General features: G+C 48.8%; 4 protein-coding genes across 4 annotated transcripts; all 4 read right to left on the reverse strand.

The window, feature by feature from the left end:
- Window positions 1–676: 676 nt before the first annotated feature.
- Cldnd2 (claudin domain containing 2) lies at window positions 677–2,377 on the reverse strand. Its single transcript, XM_057756654.1, has 4 exons — window positions 2,209–2,377; window positions 1,806–1,946; window positions 1,002–1,121; window positions 677–750 (listed from the first exon to the last, which is right to left on the reverse strand). The coding sequence occupies exons 1-4, from the start codon at window positions 2,375–2,377 to the stop codon at window positions 677–679; spliced, it is 504 nt and encodes a 167-aa protein (XP_057612637.1).
- Window positions 2,378–7,262: 4,885 nt separating this feature from the next.
- Window positions 7,263–8,215, reverse strand: Nkg7 (natural killer cell granule protein 7). The gene is made up of 4 exons (XM_057756558.1): window positions 7,965–8,215; window positions 7,742–7,888; window positions 7,519–7,653; window positions 7,263–7,409 (listed from the first exon to the last, which is right to left on the reverse strand). The coding sequence occupies exons 1-4, from the start codon at window positions 8,119–8,121 to the stop codon at window positions 7,351–7,353; spliced, it is 498 nt and encodes a 165-aa protein (XP_057612541.1). The 5' UTR covers window positions 8,122–8,215; the 3' UTR covers window positions 7,263–7,350.
- Window positions 8,216–9,646: 1,431 nt separating this feature from the next.
- Lim2 (lens intrinsic membrane protein 2) lies at window positions 9,647–14,786 on the reverse strand. The gene is made up of 4 exons (XM_057756594.1): window positions 14,612–14,786; window positions 11,745–11,894; window positions 9,904–10,038; window positions 9,647–9,708 (listed from the first exon to the last, which is right to left on the reverse strand). Exons 1-4 carry the CDS (start codon window positions 14,784–14,786, stop codon window positions 9,647–9,649), a joined length of 522 nt encoding a protein of 173 aa, XP_057612577.1.
- A 1,578-nt stretch (window positions 14,787–16,364) lies between these two features.
- Window positions 16,365–17,571, reverse strand: C23H19orf84 (chromosome 23 C19orf84 homolog). Its single transcript, XM_057755865.1, has 2 exons — window positions 17,537–17,571; window positions 16,365–16,902 (listed from the first exon to the last, which is right to left on the reverse strand). The coding sequence occupies exons 1-2, from the start codon at window positions 17,569–17,571 to the stop codon at window positions 16,365–16,367; spliced, it is 573 nt and encodes a 190-aa protein (XP_057611848.1).
- Window positions 17,572–23,372: the final 5,801 nt, after the last annotated feature.

Below are 23,372 nucleotides of genomic sequence, written 5' to 3' on the forward strand. Positions count from 1 at the left end.
CCCGGGTCTGCCTCTGCGCCTGCGCGCCGCGCCACCAACCAATCAATCGCTGCACAGCCCAGAGGAAGCCAATGGAAAGCGGAACTCGGAGAGAGGCGGAATCCAGGGCGGGCCGATTGGAAAAGGGGGCGTGGCGCCGAAGTAGGGGAAAGGGCACGCCTGGGAGTGAATTGGCTGGGAGCTTGCTTGTCCTCTCCCCTCCCCCTCGTACTTCTGTAGTCCCCAGCTCTGCAGTTCACATCCCTCTCTTCACCGTTTCAGGTCGCCGTGTCTGTGTTCCCACGCGCACCCTGTGCCTTTTTTCCCCCTCGCTTGCTCGCCTCCGCGTTCTCCCTTTAGATTTCCTCCACATCTATGCGTCTACACTTTCCTTCCCTGTGACTCTCCCGTGTCTTCTCGTCCCCCGTTCCCTACGACTCCCCCGTGTCGGCTAATCCCCATACCCTCTCCCTACGTCCAAATCTCCTGCGACCCCACCTCTTCACCCCGAGTCCACTCCAAGCTCCAGGTTCCATGTCTCCGCTTCCACCGGCCCACATTCCTCCTGACCTCCTTCGCTCTCTACAAGCCCCGGTAATCGTTTTCCCGCAGTCTTCAAGCCTAACTAGTTCCGCAGAAAAGCACGCAGGACCGGCGCTAAAAGCCATTCCTTTATTCTGCCTCAGTCAGGCCGCATTCACAGGCACACTGGGAACCCGCTGATAGCTTCGGTGCTCTGCATGATCATGTCCGCCAGCAGAAAGCAGAAGCCTGGCAGGAGGGGAGTGCAGAGCCGGGGGAGAAAGGTGGGCCCTAGGGCGGATGACCTGGCCTGCCTGGGGACTAGGGATGGGGGCTCCAAGGGCGTCTCCACCGGGTATGCTGGAATCTGGAGTGCAGGTGTTGGGGAATCCCTGGACGTCACTGTGGGCCTTCCAGGGAGAACAGGAGACTGGGAGTTTTCTGGGCCGGGGAACCCTCTAGAGGGGTAGTCTCCACCCTTTCCCCCTTGTGCTGGTTACCCGCAAGAAATGAGAAGGGTAAAGCCAGCCATCCGAAAAAGTAGGACCAGGAGAAGAAGACTTCTGGCTTCCAGGCATTCTTTGCAGTGTATCCAATCAGTGCAATCATCAGCAGCAGCCCTGAGCCATGGACACCGTCAGGTGGGGGGACCAGTGGTGGCTGCACCCAAGCCTGTCCCTATTGCCCAGGCCACGCCCTTCAGAACAGCCTCTGGCTACCCTTTGGCCTTTGTGGATCCCTTTCCCTCCCCTCCCCTCTCCTCCCCTGCCCTCCCCTTCCTTTCCCTCCCCTGCCTTCCCCTTCCTTTCCCTCCCCTTCCTTTCCCTCCCCTGCCCTCCCCTTCCTTTCCCTTTCCTTTCCTTTCCATTTCTATTTTTACCTTTTATTAAAAATAGAGTCTCCCCTTAAACAATACACCTGCCTAGTTTTCTCTCTCCACGCCTCCCATCTTCTCTATTATCTCCTCCCTCCCACAGATCCACTTCTTCCCTTCTGTTTCCTTTTCAGAAAAGAACTGACCTCCAAGAAACCACAGCCAAACAGGACAAACAAGATACAAAAGGACAAGGCAAAAGCCTTCTTATCTGGCTGGACAAGGCAACCAGTGGAAAGAAAAGAGTCCCAAGAGCAGGCAAAAGAAACAGAGATACACCTGCTCCTACTGTTAAGAGGCTGTCTCTCCAGTATGGACTCCAGCCACGCCCCTCCACTTCTAACCCTATCAGTCAACCCCTCTTGACCCAGCTCTTTCGGGGTTGCCATCACCACCACCCATTCCCATGTGAGTGTAGCTGCCATCTCACCACTGAGAAAAAGTAAGACAATGGCATTCTGGCTACGCAGTGACTCGCCCTCATGACACCAAATCCTCATCCCCATCCCCAAAGATACGATACTGAAGGTCGCTGCCAACACCATGCATGCTGCAGTCACCGCCAGGGTGTCTAGAAAGACAGGGTAGCATCAGGGGGGCACCCTGTCGCCATGAAAGAGCAGCCTTGAGCTCTCCTAGTCACCCTGACCCCTCCCCCACACACACACAGCCATTTCCCAGTGTTTATATGGGGACCAAGCAAGACAGGTCTGGGGAGGAAAAGCCTTGGTGGTGGAGGACAGCTGGATCTGAGCCTGGGGTGGGAGGGATCATCTGAAGCTGGGGACAGGGATGGGCTTTGGAATGTGGTCTGATATAGGGGCAGGTCTCACTCTGGCAGGGAATGTTGGAGCAGACGCCATTGGTACATTCCTGCCACAGACCACTGTGGCCCCCCTGCTGTCGTATCCAGTAGTTGGTAGCAGTGGACAGTACTGTGAGGATGCTGGTCAAGAGATTAAGCAAATTGCCTCCCGTCTGAAGGCTCCTCTTCACCCCCATGCCAAGGGGGCAGCTGCCAAGGACATCAAGGTAGGACTGGCTCACACCCTTGGTTCAGGGGAGGCTCCTCCACTTCCCTCCCCAAGCACCCTGCCTGGTGACCTCACGATCCCCAACACTAAGTATGGTGATTCAAACCTGTAATCCTAGCGCCGAGGAGGCTGAGGCAAGAGATTGAAAGTTCAAGGCAGTCCTGGGCCACATAAGTGGGCCAGCTGGACTCCAGTGTGAGACCCTATCTCAATTCAAACAAAGAAATAGAACAAAACAGGAGCTAAAAGGTAGTTCAGTGGTGGAGTGCTTGCCCGGCATGCACAAGGTCCTAGGTTCCATCCCCTAGTACAGTATAAACCAAGCGTGGCGGGGCACACCTGTCATCCCAGCACTTGGGGGAAGGGGGCAGGAGGACCAGAAGTTCAAGGTCATTTTTCACTACATAGTGAACTTACAACCAACCTGGGCTACATGAGACTATCTCAAACAAAACAAAAGATTCTCCATCTCCTATCACCCCATGCTCCTATCCCCTTCCCGGACCACCTTCCTTAAGAACTTATGGCTCCCTCTAAGAAACTTAGTTCTCCCCACCTAGCGGACTTTAAGACATCCTCACTGGAAGCTACCCCCTTCCCCACCCCACCTGCATCTTCACTTCAGGCCGCACAGCTCAGTGACTATCTTCCAGGGACTTCCTACCTCAGTTGAATGTCTCTATGTAGGCCTCTATTGGCCCAGTGCCCTCTCCACCCTTACCCTTATACATATACACCCCAGAAAATGACTCACCGCCAGGTCCCCTGGGACAGACAGCCCACAGGGTGGGGGGATGGGTCTCTATGAGGCAGCAGAGATTCCAGAACCCTCCTCTAGTGGCTATTTAAAGGGATACCCTCTCCCAGAGCTTATTCATTTTCTGGTCTCTGTTCTGGAATATTTTGTCTTTGTTTGTTTGTTTGATTCTGGGACAGGGTCTTACCCTGTAGCCCTGGCTGTCCTGAAACTCACTCTGTAGATCATTCTCACCTCCTACTCACAGAGGTCTGCCTGCCTCTGCCTCCTAAGTGCTGGGATCAAAGGCAGGTATCACTATACCCAGCAAAATTGTGGTTTTGAGACAGAGTCTTTTAACTACGTAGCCCATGGTGCCTTAAAACCTGCTGAGCAACCCAGGTCTGACCTTGAACTTCTGATTCTTCTGTCTCTACCTCCTCAGTGCTCGGATTATAGTCTTGAACTGCCATTTCTAGTTCTTAGCTGTCCTAGACTTACCATGTTGGCCAGGCCAACCTCAGACTTTCAGCAGTCCTCCAGCCTCAGGCTCCCAAGGGCAGGGAGTGCACCACCAAGCCCAACTTTCAGCAGCTTTCTCTTTTTAAAAATAAGATTTTTTTTTAATTTTTAAAAGTGAATTATTTTAAATTATGTGTATGCATGTGTCTGTGTGGTTCTGTGTGTGCATGTGTCTGTGTGTGGTTCTGTGTATGCATGTGTCTGTGTGTGGTTCTGTGTGTGCATGTGTCTGTGTGTGCATGTGTCTGTGTGTGGTTCTGTGTCTGTGTGTGGTTCTGTGTGTGCATGTGTCTGTGTGTGGTTCTGTGTGTGCATGTGTCTGTGTGTGGTTCTGTGTGTGCATGTGTCTGTGTGTGGTTCTGTGTATGCATGTGTCTGTCTGTGGTTCTGTGTGTGCATGTGTCTGTGTGTGCATGTGTCTGTGTATGTTTCTGTGTATGCATGTGTCTGTGTGTGGTTCTGTGTGTGCATGTGTCTGTGTGTGGTTCTGTGTATGCATGTGTCTGTGTGTGGTTCTGTGTGTGCATGTGTCTGTGTGTGGTTCTGTGTGTGCATGTGTCTGTGTGTGGTTCTGTGTCTGTGTGTGGTTCTTTTTTATTTAAATGTTTGTTTATTATGTATACAATATTCTGTCTGCATGTATGCAGACCAGAAGAAGGCACCAGACCTCATTACAGATGGTTGTGAGCCACCATGTGGTTGCTGGGAATTGAACTCAGGACCTTTGGAAGAGCAGGCAATGCTCCTAACCGCTGAGCCATCTCTCCAGCCCTGTGTGTGGTTCTGTGTGTGCATGTGTCTGTGTGTGGTTCTGTGTTTGTGTGGTTCTGTGTGTGCATGTGTCTGTGTGTGGTTCTGTGTGTGCATGTGTCTGTGTGTGGTTCTGTGTGTGCATGTGTCTGTGTATGCATGTGTCTGTGTGTGGTTTTGTGCATGTGAGTGCAGTGCCCAGTGGAGGCAGAGGCACTGAATCCCTTGGAACTGAAGTTCCTTGGCTTTGAGTCACCATGCTGTGGGTGTTGGGAACTGAACTCAACTTCTGAGCCTCGTTTCTGAGGCTCTCTTAACCGACAGCTCAGAAAGCAGGCCTGGGAACAGGCTTGGTTGCTCCTGCCTGTAATCCTAGAAGGAAACTGGAGGATTACCTTCAGTTTTGAGGCTAGCTTGATCTACATGTGAGTTTCAGACCCGCTAAGCTCCTGTCTCAAAAAAGAAAAGGAAGAGGGGAGGCGTAGAGGAAGGGAGGAAGGGTAAGAAGGAGGAAGGGTAAGAAGGAGGAAGGGTAAGAAGGAGGAAGGGTAAGAAGAAGGAAGGGTAAGAAGGAGGAAGGGTAAGAAGAAGGAAGGGTAAGAAGGAGGAAGGGTAAGAAGAAGGAAGGGTAAGAAGAAGGAAGGGTAAGAAGGAGGAAGGGTAAGAAGGAGGAAGGGTAAGAAGAAGGAAGGGTAAGAAGGAGGAAGGGTAAGAAGGAGGAAGGGTAAGAAGAAGGAAGGGTAAGAAGAAGGAAGGGTAAGAAGAAGGAAGGGTAAGAAGGAGGAAGGGTAAGAAGGAGGAAGGGTAAGAAGGAGGAAGGGTAAGAAGGAGGAAGGGTAAGAAGGAGGAAGGGTAAGAAGGAGGAAGGGTAAGAAGAAGGAAGGGTAAGAAGAAGGAAGGGTAAGAAGAAGGAAGGGTAAGAAGGAGGAAGGGTAAGAAGGAGGAAGGGTAAGAAGAAGGAAGGGTAAGAAGAAGGAAGGGTAAGAAGGAGGAAGGGTAAGAAGGAGGAAGGATAAGAAGGAGGAAGGGTAAGAAGGAGGAAGGGTAAGAAGGAGGAAGGGTAAGAAGGAGGAAGGGTAAGAAGGAGGAAGGGTAAGAAGGAGGAAGGGTAAGAAGGAGGAAGGGTAAGAAGAAGGAAGGGTAAGAAGGAGGAAGGGTAAGAAGGAGGAAGGGTAAGAAGGAGGAAGGGTAAGAAGGAGGAAGGGTAAGAAGGAGGAAGGGTAAGAAGAAGGAAGGGCTCCCAAGCTACAGCTATTGTTTGGCTGATGAAGCTGTTCTAAAGCTGCTCTTCCTTTAACTATCGTGATACCCCATAAGCTCTCCTGGCCCCCACTTCTCAGTCTGTGCCCTCTCTGACCCTCTCCTCTACTCCTCTGGTAATGGTGATCTCCTCTGGGTGCCGTCATAACTCTCTCTCTAGGAGAGCCATCCTCTCCTTAAGGATAGTGACCCTGAAGATCTGAGAGAGCAACCAAAATGTCACCTCTAGCCCCAGGTTCCTCACCTGATCCCCAGATAACCTCACCGGCTCCCACCATTCCTCTGTGGCCACTCAACCACATTGCTAAAAAAATCACTGGCATGGACTCAAAGTTGTTGCAGCTCTGCTGTCTCTCTCATTTTGTCAGGGCAGCTCCCCTTGCTTCCATTGTGCCTTTGACCCCAAGCTCTGTCCCTTCCTACCGACTTTCCAACCTTCCAGTCTCACTCCCTGGTCACTGGAGGGAGGCCTGTCTCTCTCACACACTTGGGACAGCTTCTCCTCTGTTCACAGTTATTGCACAATTTGCCACCATTCTCAGGAGAAAACTAGTTTTGGCAATAGAGGCCCTGGCTCCCATCTGCCTGTCATAATTTCCCACTGCCACCACATTCTACAGTCTAGACACAAATCACCCCCTTTCATATCCTTTCCATGTCTCCATCTTTGGGCACCTCTGCCTGGATTGCATAATTCCTGTGCTCATGAATATTTGTAATCCTAATTCTTCAGAGTCTGTAGCAGGAGAATTGCTGTGAATTCAAGGACTGCCTGGACAGTTAGTGAGACATTGTCTCCAAAGGTACAAGGGAGTTGGGCATGTAGCTTAGTGGTCGAAAGCTTGCCTTAGCTTCAAGGAGGCCCTGTGGTCCATCTTCTATGTTAAACCTAAAGAATGATTGCTAAATATCATCTCTGGTTAAAAAAAAATAAAAGATATGCCTGGGTTTAGTTTTCTTCCCACATCCTCAGGCTGTGGCTGTTGTCTGGCCCACGTCAAATGCTAGTGGTTACAGCCTTTTGTGATGCATATCAGTGGTCTCAGAGTGGCCTCACAGAGAGAAAAGGAAATACCTAGTAAAAATGGGGGCCACTTGGGGAAGAAAAGAGAAAGATAGAAAATGGGAAAAAGAAAAGCATTGAAGATGGGAGAAAAACACAGGGAATTTATGTCCACACAGGGTAGAATCTACTTCTGGTGTGCAGCTGATGGCTCTCCCTCTCCTGAGGGCTCTTCTCTTACCCACCATAAGGCTCAGGTATGGTTGACTTAGGTGCTGTGGAAAGAACTCGGACCTCATTCATGCTCAGCAAATGTCTTCCACTGAGCCACAATCCCTGCCCATGTTTTAGTTTCTGCCTTGAGGCAGGATCTCACAAAGTCACCCAGGCCAGCCTTGAACTCACTGTGTAGCCCAAACAGGCTTGGAAGTTGTGACATCCTTGCTCCAGCCTCCATAGCAACTGGGAGATACGCCTGGCTTGGCTTATTTCTTGACTGAATTGATCTTGGAACAATTAGATCTCCGTATGTTTTTATTGGATGTGTGAAGAAACCAATGAAGGGTAAAGCAAGGTGGGAGGGACAGAGTCAGAATCCTGCATTTTCTCTGTGGCTCCTGTGAGGACCAGGCTCCAGGCATCCTGCTGACCCTGCTGTCTTGCCTTCTGTTCATAAGGTTTCGTACCCAGCCCGGGGGGTTTTGCAGTGAGCACCCAGGCTCAGGCAGCCTGGTATGGAGACAGAGATGGGAGGAGAGATTGAGTATTTGAGTGTCCTGCACTGCCCCTCCCCACACCCCAGCAGGGTCCTCCCTGGGGAGGTGGGCTGAGTAGTCACCTGCACAGAGGAACAGGATAGAGGAGGCCCAGCCCAGGTAAAAGGACCACGAGAAGAATGTCTGGACCTGCGGAAATGGAGTCTGGCTCCATCTGTTACTGGTGTACACTGCCATGGCCACTATTATGGAGAGAGCTGGAGACAAGAACAAGAGAGAGCTGGGTTGACCACTGCAGGACTCACCAGCCCTGGCCTCCCAGTGCAGCCCAGATTCCATTCATACCTGCAGCAGAAGCCATGACAGTTGACACCAGAGGACCACGGCCTGGGAGGGATAGGGCTGGACTGTAAGACAAAATCAGGAAGCCCACGGACACCAGGCTCCACAGGGCAGCCAGGATACAGAAGCTCTGTGTCACATGGATATAACCTAATGCAGGATGAGACTTGTGGGTGTCTGCTCCCCACTGGCCATTCCCACCACCAGGGAGCCCACGGCACTTTACCTGCTACCTGGATCTCATGTGTCCTCGGCCAGAGGCCGCTGTGGGAAGAGGAGTTGGGGCCTGTGGCCACTATCCAGAAGTCGGTGCTCAGAGCAATCAGAGAAGAAGTCAGGCCCAGGAGGCCAGCAAGCAGAGCCAGGGACCGGCAGGGCTCCATGGGCACAGCTCTGGCTTTCTACTTCTTATGACACAGATAACCCAGACTATCGGGTCTCAGAGAAAGGAGAAGGTCATGCACCCAGACTCCCTGGTCCTCCGAGCTGAAGAAGCAGCCAGCAGTCAGTCACTTTGGCTGTAGCTTCAGGCCTGGCATCTGACTCTTCTCACGCCCTCCCTTCCTGCGGTTTCCCCTCCCCTCCTCTCCTCCTGCCTGGTGAGGGTGGGCCTGCCGATGTCTTCACTCACTGGCTGCTCTGGGGGTGTCCACCTTCCGTGGTCTAGGTAGTGGTTTACACTGTTGTCATGGGTTCTGTGCCTCCACAGTTGGAGACAACAGAGAGGGCTTCCGGGAAGACCTTAGGGAGGGCTTTGGGGGGCAGAGGTGGGAAGTAGACTAGTCATACTAGGGTGTGAATTAACTCACAGGGGAGATGTGGCTGAGGGGGCAGTTATTTCACATTTTCCTGTGGTTTTTACACTCTGCTCCTAGACTAGAGTTTCCAATAGTAGAAGAGTAGTGGGGTCAAAATACCAGTTCCAAGGGAGGGAGGACTCAGCGGGAAGAGAGATTCCATGTTCCTAGTTAAAGCCTCCGTCCAGGACAGAGGATTCCATAAAACTTAAGGACAGGAAGGCCTTCCACCATCCTCATCTCACAATACAGTGAGAATTCACCCCACCTGGCTGGGCCCTCCAGCTTGGGTGTCTTAACACCAAGATGGGGCTGTCTGGGGAGTAGCAATTCAGGGTCTTCTGCCTCAGTCTTCCAGTGGTCAACACCTTCTCTCCAGGGAAACAGAATGTGTCTGTCATCCCTTACTGTCTTCCCAGCACTCAAGAGATCTGAGACAGGAGGATCACAAGTTTAAGGCCAGCCTTGGCTACCTGAGCCTCTGTCCTTCCAGAAACATAAACTAAAATGGACAGGGAGCGGAGCCTCCCCTCCCTTCCCTGGGTGGTCCTAGCCGAGAGGGCGTCCAGGGAAGGAAGCAGAGGGAAGGAAGGCGCTGCCTGGAGCGGGTGGGGAGCAGGGAAGCTTTATCTCCTGAGATCAGTTTGTTCATCCTATTACCCCACACATCCATTTCTAGACATTAAACCATGGCCGTCTCCAGGGTAGGCACCCATTTATCTTGTTCCCATCCCTGCAGAACTGAGGAAGAGAGGACACCATGTCAGAATACCCCTGTCCCCCATCCACCACCCTAGCCCGTTTCTCCAAACCAGCACTGTGAGGACTCACACTTTGATAGTTTCACATCAGTTTTATTAGATCACAAAATGCCTCTCTAAAAGAGTTTCCATTTTTCTACCACCCTTCGGGCCAGGTAGGGGTTCATGTCTTCTCAACTCCTTCCCACCTGACCCATACAGGACAGAGGGATCAGGGACTCCCCTATCTAGAATCCAGGACTGAGCCCCCTCATTCCCTCAGGAGCCAAGACTTCCTCCAGCTCCTAGGTCCTCCCCTTCCTCTTCAGTGCCTTCATCGTAACTTCTATCTGCAAGGTTTGTCCCGGGTCTCAGCGTGGGGTGGAAAGACGCCGGCACTCATGCATCCGGTAGGCACACATGTAGAAAATGCCTGTGTGGACACAACCCGTTGATACCCAAACCCTTTGGCTCTGCCTTTCCGTTTCAAGAGACTCTTCATTCATTTCCTCCCTCCCTGGGACCCAGAGTCTGCCATCAGATGTGTGTAGGGTGTCTTGTCACCTCACCCTCTGAGGTCGCTTGCCTTGCCCCAGACTTCCACCTTCCCATCACTCTGCCTCAGTACCTGCAAAGAAGGTCATGAGCAGGGCCACCCAGCCCAGGATGTAAGACCATGAAAAGCGCCAGTCCCCAAAGCGGCGGCCGAGGAAGCTGACAGTGACTCCAGTGTAAATGGCCAAGGCCAACAGGACGAAAAGAGCTGGAGAGAGAGCATGGGGTGGCGTGACGTTGGATAAGAGAATAGGAGATAAGGAAGAGGGGAGGTTGATGATGGTGGCAACAGTGGAAGGTGGTATGGGGGATGGGATTGGATGAGGACAGGGCAGGGAAGCACAATAAAGCATTAGACAGTTCCTGTCTCTGTGTTCTGGGAGGGGAAACAAACCTTTGTAGTGTCCTGAGTTACGGAGTGTCTTAATTACTCCAAAGACCTCCTTGGATCACACTAGAGTCTATGTGAACTAACAGGTGGCTCGGGGTGCCTATCACAAATACCCACTCCCAGAGGCTCATATTTTTAAACGTTTAGTCACCACAAGTGGCACTAGTTGAAAGGATTAGAAGGATCGGAAGGTGTGGCCTTGTTGGAGGAAATGTATTACTGGAGGTGGCCTTTGAGGTTTCAGAAGTCCATGCCGAGCCCAGACTATCTCTCTCTCTTGACCAGTCTGTAGCTCTCAGATATTCTCCAGCACTGTGAATCCTCCCTTCTATGAAGATAATACACCAAATCTCTGGAACTGTAAGCAAGCCGCAGTGAAGTGCTTTCATTTGTAGTAGCTGCTGTGGTCTTGGTGTCACTTCTCAGCGATGACTAAAACAGAAGCGTATGAGGACCCTGAGCCTGAGAGTGCTGCCTCTGGGACAGCGGAAGCTGGAGGCTAAATGTAGTCCACCTGTGGTGGCTGGTCTTCAGAGTCAGCTCTGCTGGATCTAGGACCCCCAGGACACGTGCATTGTGCGAGTGTGTGTGTCTCCAGAGAAGAAGTTATTTACTTATTATTTGATTTATGTGTGTGTGTGCTATGGCACTTGAGAGAAGGTCAGAGGACATTCTGTAGGAATTTGTTCTCTCTTTCCAATGTGTAGGTTCTGGGGACATAAACACCAGGCTTGAAAGCAAGTTTCTTTAGCTACTGAGTCATCTCACCAGCCCCTCCAAAGCATTTTAATTAAGTAGAATATACACCCTAAATGTGGACAACAGTATCTCATGGATTAGGGTCCTACACAGAATAAAAAAATATAAAAGTGAGCCTAGTACTGGCTGTTATCTCTCTGTTTCCTGATTGTGGGTGCAATATGACCAGCTGCCCCATGCTTCTGCCTTCATGACTTCTGTGCCGTGATGGTCTGTGCCCTCCAACTGTGAGCTAAATAGACCTTCCTACCTTTCTGAAGTTGTTTCTGGTTAAATATTTGGTCATAGCAACGAGAAATGACACTAATGCACCCGTGTGACGAAATTCTGGTAGGATTCACTGTATATGTCTCTTCATCAGCTGGTCCTGGGCTGAATGTGTATCAAGACTGTCACTGTAAGTGTGAATATTTTTAAAGTTCTATGAGGTGGTTAGTATTAGAATCCCTGCCTAGAATCCCCTAGTGAAGGGCTAAGCCGTGATTCAGTGGTAGAGTTGCCATGCCTATCATGCCCCCGTGGGGGGCTGGGTATGGCTCAGTGGTAGAACCTCTGCCTAGAATTCTCCAGTGAGAGGCTAAGAGTGGTAGGATGTCTTCCTAGTGCATGTAAGTTCCAGAGATTTTATTCTCATTACTAGGACAAAAGAAAGAAAGGAAAGAAGGGAGGGGAGGAGGTGACTGCCTCTAATTACAAAGTGGGTGTTGGCGTGGGGTTGAGGAGCTGGGAAATTTGGGTGGGGAAGGAAGGATAGGCTCACTCACTGGAGGCAAAAAACATGATGCCAGCGGAGAAGGGCCTGGAGAGGCGGGTGAAGGCAGACTGTTGCGCAAAGGCTAGGACACCCATGATGATGCCCGAGGTGGCACACAGGGCAGACAGGATCATGAAAGCCCGGGTGGCATTCCAGTATGCTGTGGAGACATCACAGTTACTCCGTGTCCCTGTTTCCTTCATGATCTGACTTGGCTCTTCCCTCCTTTGACCTAGCAGACTCATCCTCCAAAGCCCCAGTTCTCGCGGCCTTTTCTGGGGACTGATCATGGCCACCATCCTGGCTCTCTGCTTTCCATTCTAACTGTCTCTCCTATTTCATCCCCTCCAGCCTGACTTCTCCCTGAAGACAGGGACTGGCTTGGTTCTTGATGTGAGCATCCCAGCATGGGTGTGGCTTACACTTAGGCCTTGTGAAGTGTTTATTGGATGAATGTTTCCCCATATGCTCTTGACAATAATCTCTATCTCACTGATCCTTTCCTTTTCATCCATTATACTTTGCTCCATCTGAAAAGTCCTAATCTTTTAACTGTATCTGTGGTGACTGAAAAGACCAGGGCTGGCTCCTTCTCTCTCGGTTGCATACCCAGCCCCTGACACCTGTCAGGCACATGATAGATGTAACAAGTTTTGAGACTGGGTCTCTTATAGCCCAATCTTCTTGTCCTTGAAGTTAATATAGCTAAGGTTGACCTTGAATTCCTGACTCTGCTGTCTCTACATTCCAAGCGCTGGAATTACACTTGAGATACCATGCTTTCCTCAGTCCTGATGTGGCTCTGCCTGGGCCTCCTGAGTTCTAGAACTGCAGGTGTGCACCACTAACTGAATGGCCCCAGAGCATTCCTGGGAGATGGAAGGAGGCTGACCTATGAAAAGTGCTTGGGCTAGGTTTAACTTATTTTTGTTGTTTTCAGGAATAACACTCAATAATTATTAATTAAAATACTGTAGAAAATCTTGTGGAGTGTAGCATGATGTATTTTGATGTATTAGCTTATCATATACTGTATTGTATGATACATTAAACCAAACATTAAATATTACTAATTTCCCTTGCTATATAGAGTATATTATGTAGACTACAGCATATTATTCATTAGTATTATATATTCATACCGAATATATACTATGTAATATATTTTTCCATGTAACGCTTCTTCCATCGTGTGTGTATGTTGAGTACATGCCTGGCTGTTTATGTGGAAACATGTATGTATGTGCATATTGAGACCCAAGGTCGACCTTGGGTGTTGTTCCTCAGGAGCTGTCTACCTTGTCTTTTGAAATAAGGTCTCTCCCTTGCTCACCAAGTAGCTAAGCTGGCTGGCCAGGAGAACTCAGGGATCTGCATCTCTCTCTGGTGTTTCAGCGTTAGAACTGTTATTTGTTTGTTTGTTTGGGTGACAGGCAATCCTCTTGCCTCAGCCTCCTGGTTCCAAAATTATAGATGTAAGCCACCATGTTTGGCCAGCTGACCAGTCAGCCTGCTTGCTTGTCTGTTTGCCTGTCTGCTTACATACCTCTGGTTATTTGAATGAGAATAGATCCCATAGGCTTATGTATTTGAATGTTTGGTCCCCAGTTGGTGGAACTGTTTGGGAAGAATTAGGAGGTGAGGCCTTGCTGGAAGGAGGTGTGTTATTGGGGGTGGACTCTTGAGGTTTCTAAAGTCCACGCCAGGCCTAGTCTCTCTCTCTCCCTCTCTCTCCCCCTCTCTTTGCCTCCTGTTTGTGAATTAAGAGGTATCACTCAGCTGCAGCACCACCGCTGCCAGCCTGCCTGCCACCATGCTCCCCATCATGATGGTCATGGACTCTAACACAGGGAAACTGTAAGCCCCAATAAACTCTTTCTTCTATAAGTTTCCTTGGTCATGGTGTTTTGTCATGCCAATAGAAGAGTAACTAAGAGACGTCCTACTTATCCATCTATCCATCAGCCATCCTATCTATCATCTAGCTTGTCCTATGCTTTCTATCAGTCTATCCACCTATCTATTCTATCCATGATCTCTGCATTATTTATACACTTATCCATCCTGCCCATCATATTTCTATCTTATCTATCCATGTATCCATCATATCTCTATCTTATTTATCCATACATCCATCCTATCTATCATTCTATCTATCTATCTATCTATCTATCTATCTATCTATCTATCTACCATCTATCTATTCTTTTTGTTTGTTTTTTTTATCTATCTAGTCTTCATTCACCCATCTAACCATCATCTTTCTATTATATACATCAGTCAATCAATCAGTATCAGTCAGTCAGTCAATCACCTATTCATGTATCCATCCATTCGTAAGTACCTGACCTGATACACAGTAGATGGATAGCAAAGGTCTTTCATCTGGCATGCAGTCCATCAACAGTCTCCGTGGTCCCTGTCCCTAACACTGATGATTGGCTCATAGCACTTGTTTGTTTGTTTGTTGTATTTTGAGACAGGGTCAAACTATGTAGCCTAAAACTCACAATCCTCCTGTTGCCACATCCCAAATGCCGAGATTACAGGCACATGCTACCACACCCAGCTCATCACAGATATTTATAAAATATTTTTCTGGCAACCCCAGCCTCTTTGCTGCATCTGACACCATTTTGTGCGGGAAAATGCCACCCCGTTAACCTAACTACAAAACCTTACACCCTGTCCCTGCAACTAGAAAACAATCCATAGATCACAAGTCTGTTCCACCCCCCGTTGAGCATCCTAGTCCAGTGCCTCTACCTCTCTGAGCCACCATGCTTTCTCTTAGAGTGCTGGGGTGATGGCCGTAGGGCTGTGCTCTGGGCAAGGGCTAGACCTCAGTACCACTCAAACCCTGGCCTCAAGGCTCACCAATGCTCTCCGTCTGTAGGAAGCACTTGCTGCCCAGGCAGTAACGCCACAGGCCCTGGTGTGCGAAGGACCCCGACAGCCGGTACTGCATCCAGTGGTCTGTTGCTGTGGCTACCACCAACAGGATGGTCCCCACCCAGGCACAGAAGAGGCCGCCACCCATGAAGCTGTACATGGTGATCTGTGGAGAGGGGAGGGTGGTTTGTGAGTGAGTGTCCTGGGCCTGAGACAGGAGGGTTGGGGTCTGGACCCCCCTGGGTTTGCGAAGAAGGCTGGAGAATGGGCTTAAGGGGCCAAAGGACAAGAGTAGACTCCTGGGTCTGAGGGGGGAAAGCAAGTGCCTGGACCCCTGGCTCTGAGGGAAGAGGGTTGAGAATCTGGATTCTTCATTCCTGACAGGAAGATGCCTAAGAGCCTCAATTCAAAGCTCTTGGAGAGTAGGGCCTGGGAGCCTAGACTTCTCAGGTAGGGGGTGCAGGTCTCACGCTGGTGCCTACCTGAGCGGCGGAGACTGTTCTGAGCACTCCTTCTGCCGAAGCCCCTCTGTGGAGACTGAGCTGAGCCAGGTTGCTGGCATCTCTGCCTCATGGCTCCCCCAAATCCCTTAAGCCTCCCCACACAATGGCTGCATAGCCCAGCAGCTTCTAGCAGGCAGAAACACAGTGGCAGCAGAGACCTCAATGGAATTTGCTGAAACAGGGGACAAGGGGGCCCCATCAGCCTCTGTCTGTGATCCTACGCATCTCCCTAGTCCCCACTACGGGTAGCCTGAGCTTTGCAGGAAGCATGACCCACACAAAAGAGACAGTGCAACCATCCTTTTATTGTTCAACCTGGGCTTCCCAGCCCGGGGGACAGGGAACAGCAATGACGGGGTGGATAAAGGTGTCTGGACACGTCAGGCCAAGGGGTTCCTTGTGGGGTAGGATCAGGGGCTTGTCAGAGCTTGACTGGGACATGCGGATGTCGGGACTGGGGCTGGGGCTGGCACTTGGTGTGACATGAAGGTGAGTGTGAGGTGTGAGAAGAGAGAAATGAAATGAGGACCAGGAAGAGGGGAATGAGGCCAGTCTCCTGGTCCACAGCAATCTCACACTCAGCCGACTGAGAGAGGAGGACTGGTGAGACTGGTTTTAGAACAAAGCAAAATGAGTTGGGAATGATGGGAGACCTTATGGCTGAGAACTTTCATCCCAGATACTTGGAAGCCTGAGACAGGAGGGTCGCAAGTTCAAGGCCAGCTTGGACACTTGGCGAGACCTTATCTCAAGATAAAAATAAAGGATGGCTGCAGTTTAGTTCCGTGTTTGGCTGGCATTCAGGAGACTAGTACTGAAAAAAAAAACAGCAAATAAACAAATTAGGAATGAATGTGTATTAGAACTGAAGGCCAAGAGAAGAGTGTGGAGGGTGGTGAAGTGGGGCTGACTTTGGAATGGAGAGAGAAAGGGACTGGGGCGATGATTTGGTCTGGAAATGGTGTTGGAGCAGCCTTGAGGGCATTGAGAATAAACTGGGACAGTAACTGGGCTTAGGATACTGTGAATCTGGGCAGGGGAGTTTTCTTATTTGCAATGTAAGTTGGGTTTAGGCTTTACAAGGTGATCTGTAGAAGACCTTCAGAGGCTGTACTATGGGGGCTGGGAAGGCTGTGGAGATGATATTTCTTAGGAGTACCTCTGAAGGATTAAGAACTCTGTGAGCTCTTGGAAGGAACCCTTGGGTGGCCACGTACCAGATGCTCTTTGGGGCCCTAGTAGTCTGTCTCCCAGTCCTCAGACAAAGGCGCTGGAGGTGGGGATGGTTCCAGGGCTCCAGCTTCCTTCTGCCCATCCTGGGATAGTGGTGTCACTGGTTGGGTCTTGGGGCCAGCCCCAGGGCCTTCTGCCATGCTCCTCTCAAACTCTCTGGCTCTCCCAGGACACCATCGGGACTGGCCCCGGCCCCGGCCCCCGCCCCTGCCCCTGGAAGGCCTGCGCTGAACCTCCCAGCCCCCAGAGGCCTGGTTCCATTTCCTGGGAGGTCTCCTGGCTGTGTCTGGTGAGTTGTGGTATGGCTGCGCAGAGCAGGAGCAACGGGGTAGGGACTGTTGGAACTTGTAGGTCCCCAGCAGGGCAGTGTGTAGGAGGTAAGACAGAGTGTCCAGGCGGATGGGGACAGTCACAGAGGCCAGTTGCTCAGGGAGTCCCAGGAGAGTTGGGTCTAGGGTGCTAAGAAGCGAGGGTGGTAGGGCTGGGGTAGCTGACGCAGGCTGTGCCTCAGTTCCCGCTAACGGCAGAGAAAGGTTGTCCCTAGGAAGATAATAAGGCCGGTCAGTCCATCATCAGCTGTCTGGTACTGCTGCACCGCTGCCGGGGACACAGCTCCTGTGAGTTCCTCCACACGCTTATTCCCTTTTCTTTTAAATTCCAGCACCCAGCACCCCAGTTCCAATTCCCAGCTGCTAAGTGTCTAAGGCTTAACTTTGTAGTTAATTATTTTACTTATTTATTTTGAGACAAGGTCTCATGTGGCCAGGTTAGTCTCATACTCTGCTCTGTAGCTGAACTTCTGTTCCTTTCCCCTCCATATTCAAAGTATCTTGCTCAGCAGTCAGCCACCAAAGCCCTCCAGAGAGTTCCTAGGTCTGTCTATTTGGTTTTTATTTTTTATTTATTTATTTTTTTTTTGGTTTTTCGAGACAGGGTTTCTCTGTGGTTTTGGAGCCTGTCCTGGAACTAGCTCCTGTAGACCAGGCTGGTCTCGAGCTCACAGAGATCCGCCTGCCTCTGCCTCCCAAGTGCTGGGATTAAAGGCGTGCGCCACCACCGCCCGGCTCTATTTGGTTTTTAGATGGTATTTTCAGTTCAAGGCACTCCTGGCTCTACTATACTCTGCTCCCCCTTCTTCCTGAGGCTCTTCCCGGAAAGGTTTTATCTTACTCACCCACTGCACGAAGCCTCATCTTTTAGCTCTTCCATCTTCTCAACCGCGTCTGAAGTCTTTTCTAGATCTTTCTGGGGCTTAACAGGAAAGGGAGGGGCAAAAGAAGAAACCAGTCAAGGCCTATAAAAGTGTGGCGCTCTGGGGCGGGGCTAGCAGGATGCAAGGAGCTGCCATTGGGCAGCCCAGAATATCCTCCCACCTAGACAAAAGCCAGCTGTAACTCCTTTAGATCCAGGGGACCAGGCCAGTACCCGGCTCTCCAACCCCAACTCTCGTGGTTTGAACATGGCTATGGTTCTAGACCACAGGCAGCCTCCCTCAGACTCAGCGGTCCAAGCTCCAGCCTTCTTCCCTCAGATCGTCAGCATCCTCACTGAGAAACGGGGGTTCAGACCGTGTCTCCTCCCACAGACCCAGGGATCTAGGCCTAGATGCAAGCATCTCCTCTCTGTTTCTGCACTTGCTTCAGGCTGTTCTTTGTTGTGAGTTTTAGATTGAGGACTCTGGGTCGTGTGTGTGTGTGTGTGTGTGTGTGTGTGTGTGTGTGCGTGTGTGGCAGATCTACTACATGCTAACTCTAACTTGCTCTGCGACCTGAAGTTTGCCTAGTGTCTTTGCTTCCGTTTCCACATTTTAAAATGAAGCTGGCATCATTGGTTCTGGCAAGGCTCCTGTGACATCTCTCGATGGTGCAGGTGCAAAGCCGTAAACACTGTCCTGGCTGCTATGTGCGTCTAAGGGTCATTCAGATATTCACCAGTCTGGACATTAGTACAGTTTAAACAACGAAGAGGCTAGATAGAGGCTTTTATTCAGACATTGGTGCCAGGGATTCAGTCCAGCCATATCCGTCAGGGGTTTATAAAATCAAGGAACATAAAGTTACATTCTGTTAAGCAGAAGGCTATCTGGAGCAAAGCGAGCTTTTGTTTACAGAAGCAGAAGCAGCAGTTAACCTTGTGACCTAGTTTAACGCATTAACAACTGTTTTGTTGAAATTGTACAAGACTAGGCGATTTTACAGCAATCCTTAACAGCCCTTAACATTTGGAGTTCGGTTGCGCTTTACAGTCCTCTTTTTTTTTTTTTTTTTTTCGAGACAGGGTTTCTCTGTGGAGCCTGTCCTGGAACTAGCTCTTGTAGACCAGGCTGGTCTCGAACTCACAGAGATCCACCTGCCTCTGCCTCCCAAGTGCTGGGATTAAAGGCGTGCGCCACCACCAACCGGCCTTTACAGTCCTCTTGAGCCCGGAGGTTTTTTTTAAACTTTAAATATAAAAATGAGTCATCAAGATGACGCTAGCCATCACACTGTTGTTAGAGACTTATTTTTAACCATGTGTGTGCGTGTGTGCATGTGCATGTATGGAAGCAGTATGTGCGGAGGCCAAAGAGGGGTCGGATTTCCCGAAGCTGGTTGTCAGCTGGGAAAACTGAACTCAGGCCCACTGTAAAGCAGCAAGCATTTTAACCACTATTGAGTCATCTCTCGGTCACTCAGCTGAGACATTGATTATCTGCTCTTCGTCACTGCAGTTTGTTAAGAGGCCATTGCCCTTCTGTTTATTGATTTAAGGAATATTTATTGAAAGTTGGCGGCGGTGGTGGAGGCAGGAGGTGTAGGAGCTCCAGATCATCCTCACGTACATAGGGGATTCTATGACAACTTGCACTACACAAGACTCTGCTTCAAATCAAAACAAAACTTGGCCAACCAGAGTCTCTGAAGATATTAAATCAGGGCACTGAGGGTATTTGGAATAGTTGCTTAGGGAAGGGTATCATAGGAATGTTCCAGAAGACCTGGAGGTTGACTGGTCTGGTACAGCAAGAACAGGAATAATGAAGGAAAGGGCTGAATTTTTTTCTTTTTTGGATTTAATTAAATCATTTAAATTTTTTGCGAGACTTCATGTGGCGAACAGTGGTCCCACACTCACTGTGTAGCTGAAGATGATCTTGGATTTCTGCTCCTCCTGCCTCCACCTCCCAAGTGTTGGAATTACAGACTTATACCCCACATGTCTTTTCTGTATTGCTGAGGCTGAACCCAGGGCTTTGTATGCTCAGAGCCAGTGGTGGACGAACTAGCTACATCCCCAGCCTAAGATTTTGAACCTTTGATTTCCTTTCTTTTCTGACTTTTTTTGTAATGCTAGAAACAAAACATAAGACATATTCTTAAAACAATAATTTTATGAGCATGGGTGTTTTGCCTATCTGTCTGTCTATCTATCTATCTATCTATCTATCTATCTGTCATCTATCTATCTATCTATCTATCTATCTATCTATCTATCTATCATCTGTCATCTATCTATCTATCTATCTATCATCTATCTGTTATCTATTATCTATCTATCTATCATCTATTATCTATCATCTATTATCTATCTATCATCTATCTATCTATCCATCTATCTATCTATCTATCTGTCATCTATCTATCTATCATCTGTCATCTATTATCTATCTATCTATCATCTATCTGTTATCTATTATCTATTATCTATCATCTATTATCTATCATCTATCATCTATCTATCATCTATCTATCTATCTATCTATCTATCTATCTATCTGTCATCTATCTATCTATCTATCTATCTATCTGTCATCTATCTATCTATCTATCTATCTATCTATCTATCTATGTATCATCTGTCATCTATTATCTATCTATCTATCATCTATCTGTTATCTATTATCTATCTATCATCTATTATCTATCTATCATCTATCTATCTATCATCTATCTGTTATCTATTATCTATCTATCATCTATCTATCTATCATCTATCTATCTATCATCTATCTGTCATCTATCTATCTATCTATCTATCTATCTATCTATCTATCTATCTGTCATCTATCTATCTATCTATCTATCTATCTATCTATCTATCATCTGTCATCTATTATCTATCTATCTATCATCTATCTGTTATCTATTATCTATCTATCATCTATTATCTATCTATCATCTATCTATCTATCATCTATCTGTTATCTATTATCTATCTATCATCTATCTATCTATCATCTATCTATCTATCATCTATCTATCTGTCATCTATCTATCTATCTATCTATCTATCTATCTATCATCTGTCATCTATCTATCTATCTATCTATCATCTATCTGTTATCTATTATCTATCTATCTATCATCTATTATCTATCTATCTATCATCTATCTATCTATCATCTATCTATCTGTCATCTATCTGTCATCTACCTATCTATCTATCTATCTATCTATCTATCTATCTATCTATCTATCTATCTATCCATCTATCTATCTATCTATCTATCTGCATCACATGCATGCAGTGCTCAGCTGAGACAGTCAGAAGATGGCCTCAGATCCCTCTGGAACTGGAGTTGCAGACGGTTATGGGACACCATGTGGGTGTTGGGACTTGAACCCTGGTCCTCTGCAAGGACAGCAAGTGCTCTTAATTGTGGAGTCATTTCTCTAGTTCCAGACAAACCTCACATGCTTCTTCCGCTGTCACCCCAAGCCCTCTCCTTCCCTCTCCCCTCCCTCACCTGTCTCTTTTCAGAGTCTCCGGTAACTTTCATCTGTCCTCAGAAAGACCTTGAACTCTTGACCCTCTGCCTCCTGCTTCCCAGCACAGACATTACAGTAAATTGTTCTTTCTTCTTTCCTCCCTCCTTCTCTCCTCCCCACCTCCTTCCTTCCTCCCTCCTTTCCTCCCTTTATTTTTAAAGCACTATGGGATGAAATCGAGGGCCTCCGGCATGCCAAGGCAAGCCCTCTACTACTGAGCTGTATCCCTCAGCCTTACTTCCTTGTAAGAATGGGAGGGCTTGGGTTGCTGGCATACACGTGTAATCCTGCCTGGTGAGGCAGGCAGAGACAGGAGTGCTGGGATAAACCCAGGCAAGTTCCAGATCTGCATGGTTCAGAGGTAATAATAATCCTAATAATATCCTAATAATAAATAAACACTTTGCATGATTTTAAGCTCATGTGTGACATGATTTTTTTTTTTTTTGGATTTTTTGAGACAGGGTTTCTCCGTAGCTTTTTGGTTTCTGTCCTGAAAGTAGCTCTTCTAGACCAGGCTGGCCTCGAACTCACAGAGATCCACCTGCCTCTGCCTCCCAAGTGCTGGGATTAAAGGCGTGCGCCACCACCGCCCGGCTGACATGATTTGACTTATACTTTGAGAAGAGAACTTGTCTGTGGTTGGAGAGTGGGTTTTGATGTGTAGTGAACTCGGAAGCTGGAGGCCTAGTTGAGGGGTGTTTGAGAAGCAGGACAGCCTGTTGGGCGGCTGGAGTAGGTATCCCCCCCTCAACAAAGATGACACAGCTTTTTGTTTGTTTGTCTTCCCAGTGTTAGGGGCTGAATACAGGACCTAACCAAGTTAGACAGTCAGTCTCCCAGAGAGCAAATCTCCAGCCCCTCTTTCATTTCTTGTTCTGCTCCTTAACTAGTGTATGGCCTTGAGCAAGCTACAGAGGCTTTGTGAGCCCTTTCGTTTGCCCATTTCCGGAGTGATAGGATTTCTCTTACCTTATTCTTTTATAGGTACCCTTCGGGCTTAGCTCTACTTGGTGGCCGTATACCTGGCCTTTTAAGGACAGCTTCCTTCCCTTGGCTCCGGTTCTGGCTTTGGGTAGACAGTACCTCCTTGTACCCAGGAAGTATGTTGCACCCAGTTCCTAATCTGCATGAATAAGTTCTGGGTTTTGCTGCAAACTCCAGTGACTTTTTGGTCCCGGCAAGAAGAGGCAATACAATTGCTCAGGAGACTGGTTGAGAAAACTCATCTAAAAGTCACTGCGAGGGTCACAGCGGTTTAGAAATCATTTGAGAAGGAAGCCCGGGGGACTTGTTGGTCATGGGTGTGACCTCCAGTCTGCAAGCTGAAGTGAAGTCTCACCTCTCACTGCTCTGCAGAGCTGTGGCCCCTCAACCAAGTTACATCGCTTCCTGCTTTACATTTTCACCTTGTTAGGAAGCAGCAGTGGAGAGAGGCCTCAGCGTGTTGCTTGCTGTTTGTTCTGGGCATGGCTGTCTACATTTCTTATCTTTGTGCTTGGATGACGTCATACTCTTGGGTGTGGAGGTAAAAGATCAGCCTTGGCTGCCGTTCTTCAAGCACCATACACTTTTTTTGAGACAGGTTTTTCGCTGACCAAGTGGGCATGCTGCCGTCAGCCCTTAGGGGTCCACCTGTGCCAATCTCCCAGCACTGTGACTGCATCATGCCCGGCTTGAAAACTCTTCTAAATGTCATTTATTTATTTGTCCATATGTGTATGGGTTTGTGCATGTGTGCATGAGAGAGAGAGAGAGAGAGAGAGAGAGAGAGAGAGAGAGAGAGAGAGAATGTGCATTTGTAATAGAGAGTGAACATCAGAGGCCAGCTTGTGGGACTTGTTTCTCCGTCCCCTGTGTGGGTCCTGGAGATTGAACTCAGGTAACCCAGCTTGGCAGGATGCATCTTTACTCACTAATCATCTTGAAGGACTTTTGTCCCTTAACCTGAGTTCTGGAGATCAAACTCAGGGTACCAACAGAGCTATCTCTCCAGTGTGGTATCTGTGTTTTGAAGCATACATTCACACACACACGCACACACATGCACACGCACATGCACACGTGTGCGCACTCACACACACACACACACTTATGATCAGCAGTAGCTGGGATGGTAAAGGAAGCAGCTATCTCCCTCTGGCATTCAGGATGGAGAATGTTCCGGAACACTTGATATAGGAAAAGATAAAGATAAGTCAAAGTTGCCACTAAGACTTTGTGTCAGGGCATGTTGGGGGAGTGGAGTGGTAAGCTAGGTTC

The sequence above is a fragment of the Chionomys nivalis genome, chromosome 23, assembly GCF_950005125.1.
Source record: "Chionomys nivalis chromosome 23, mChiNiv1.1, whole genome shotgun sequence".
Lineage (NCBI taxonomy): Eukaryota > Metazoa > Chordata > Mammalia > Rodentia > Cricetidae > Chionomys > Chionomys nivalis.

Bases quoted from the DNA above. Each gene is read 5' to 3' on its own strand.
- Lim2 (XM_057756594.1), bottom strand. From the start codon at position 14,786: ATGTACAGCTTCATGGGTGGCGGCCTCTTCTGTGCCTGGGTGGGGACC. The intron at 10,039-11,744 runs GTGAGTGAGCCT...CTCTCTCTCCAG, and splicing joins CATCATGTTTTTTGCCTCCA to CTCTTTTCGTCCTGTTGGCC. The intron at 9,709-9,903 runs GTACTGAGGCAG...GTGTCCACACAG, and splicing joins GCTCATGACCTTCTTTGCAG to GCATTTTCTACATGTGTGCC.
- C23H19orf84 (XM_057755865.1), bottom strand. From the start codon at position 17,571: ATGGAAGAGCTAAAAGATGAGGCTTCGTGCAGTGG. The intron at 16,903-17,536 runs GTGAGTAAGATA...TTATCTTCCTAG, and splicing joins GATGAGGCTTCGTGCAGTGG to GGACAACCTTTCTCTGCCGT.
- Cldnd2 (XM_057756654.1), bottom strand. From the start codon at position 2,377: ATGGGGGTGAAGAGGAGCCTTCAGACGGGAGGCAATTTGCTTAATCTC. The intron at 1,947-2,208 runs GTGAGACCTGCC...CTGTCTTTCTAG, and splicing joins CTCCAACATTCCCTGCCAGA to ACACCCTGGCGGTGACTGCA. The intron at 1,122-1,805 runs GTGAGATGGCAG...TCCATGGCTCAG, and splicing joins TGTCTTACTTTTTCTCAGTG to GGCTGCTGCTGATGATTGCA.
- Nkg7 (XM_057756558.1), bottom strand. From the start codon at position 8,121: ATGGAGCCCTGCCGGTCCCTGGCTCTGCTTGCTGGCCTCCTGGGCCTG. The intron at 7,654-7,741 runs GTATGAATGGAA...TCTTGTCTCCAG, and splicing joins TGTCATGGCTTCTGCTGCAG to CTCTCTCCATAATAGTGGCC. The intron at 7,410-7,518 runs GTGACTACTCAG...TCTCCATACCAG, and splicing joins TATCCTGTTCCTCTGTGCAG to GCTGCCTGAGCCTGGGTGCT.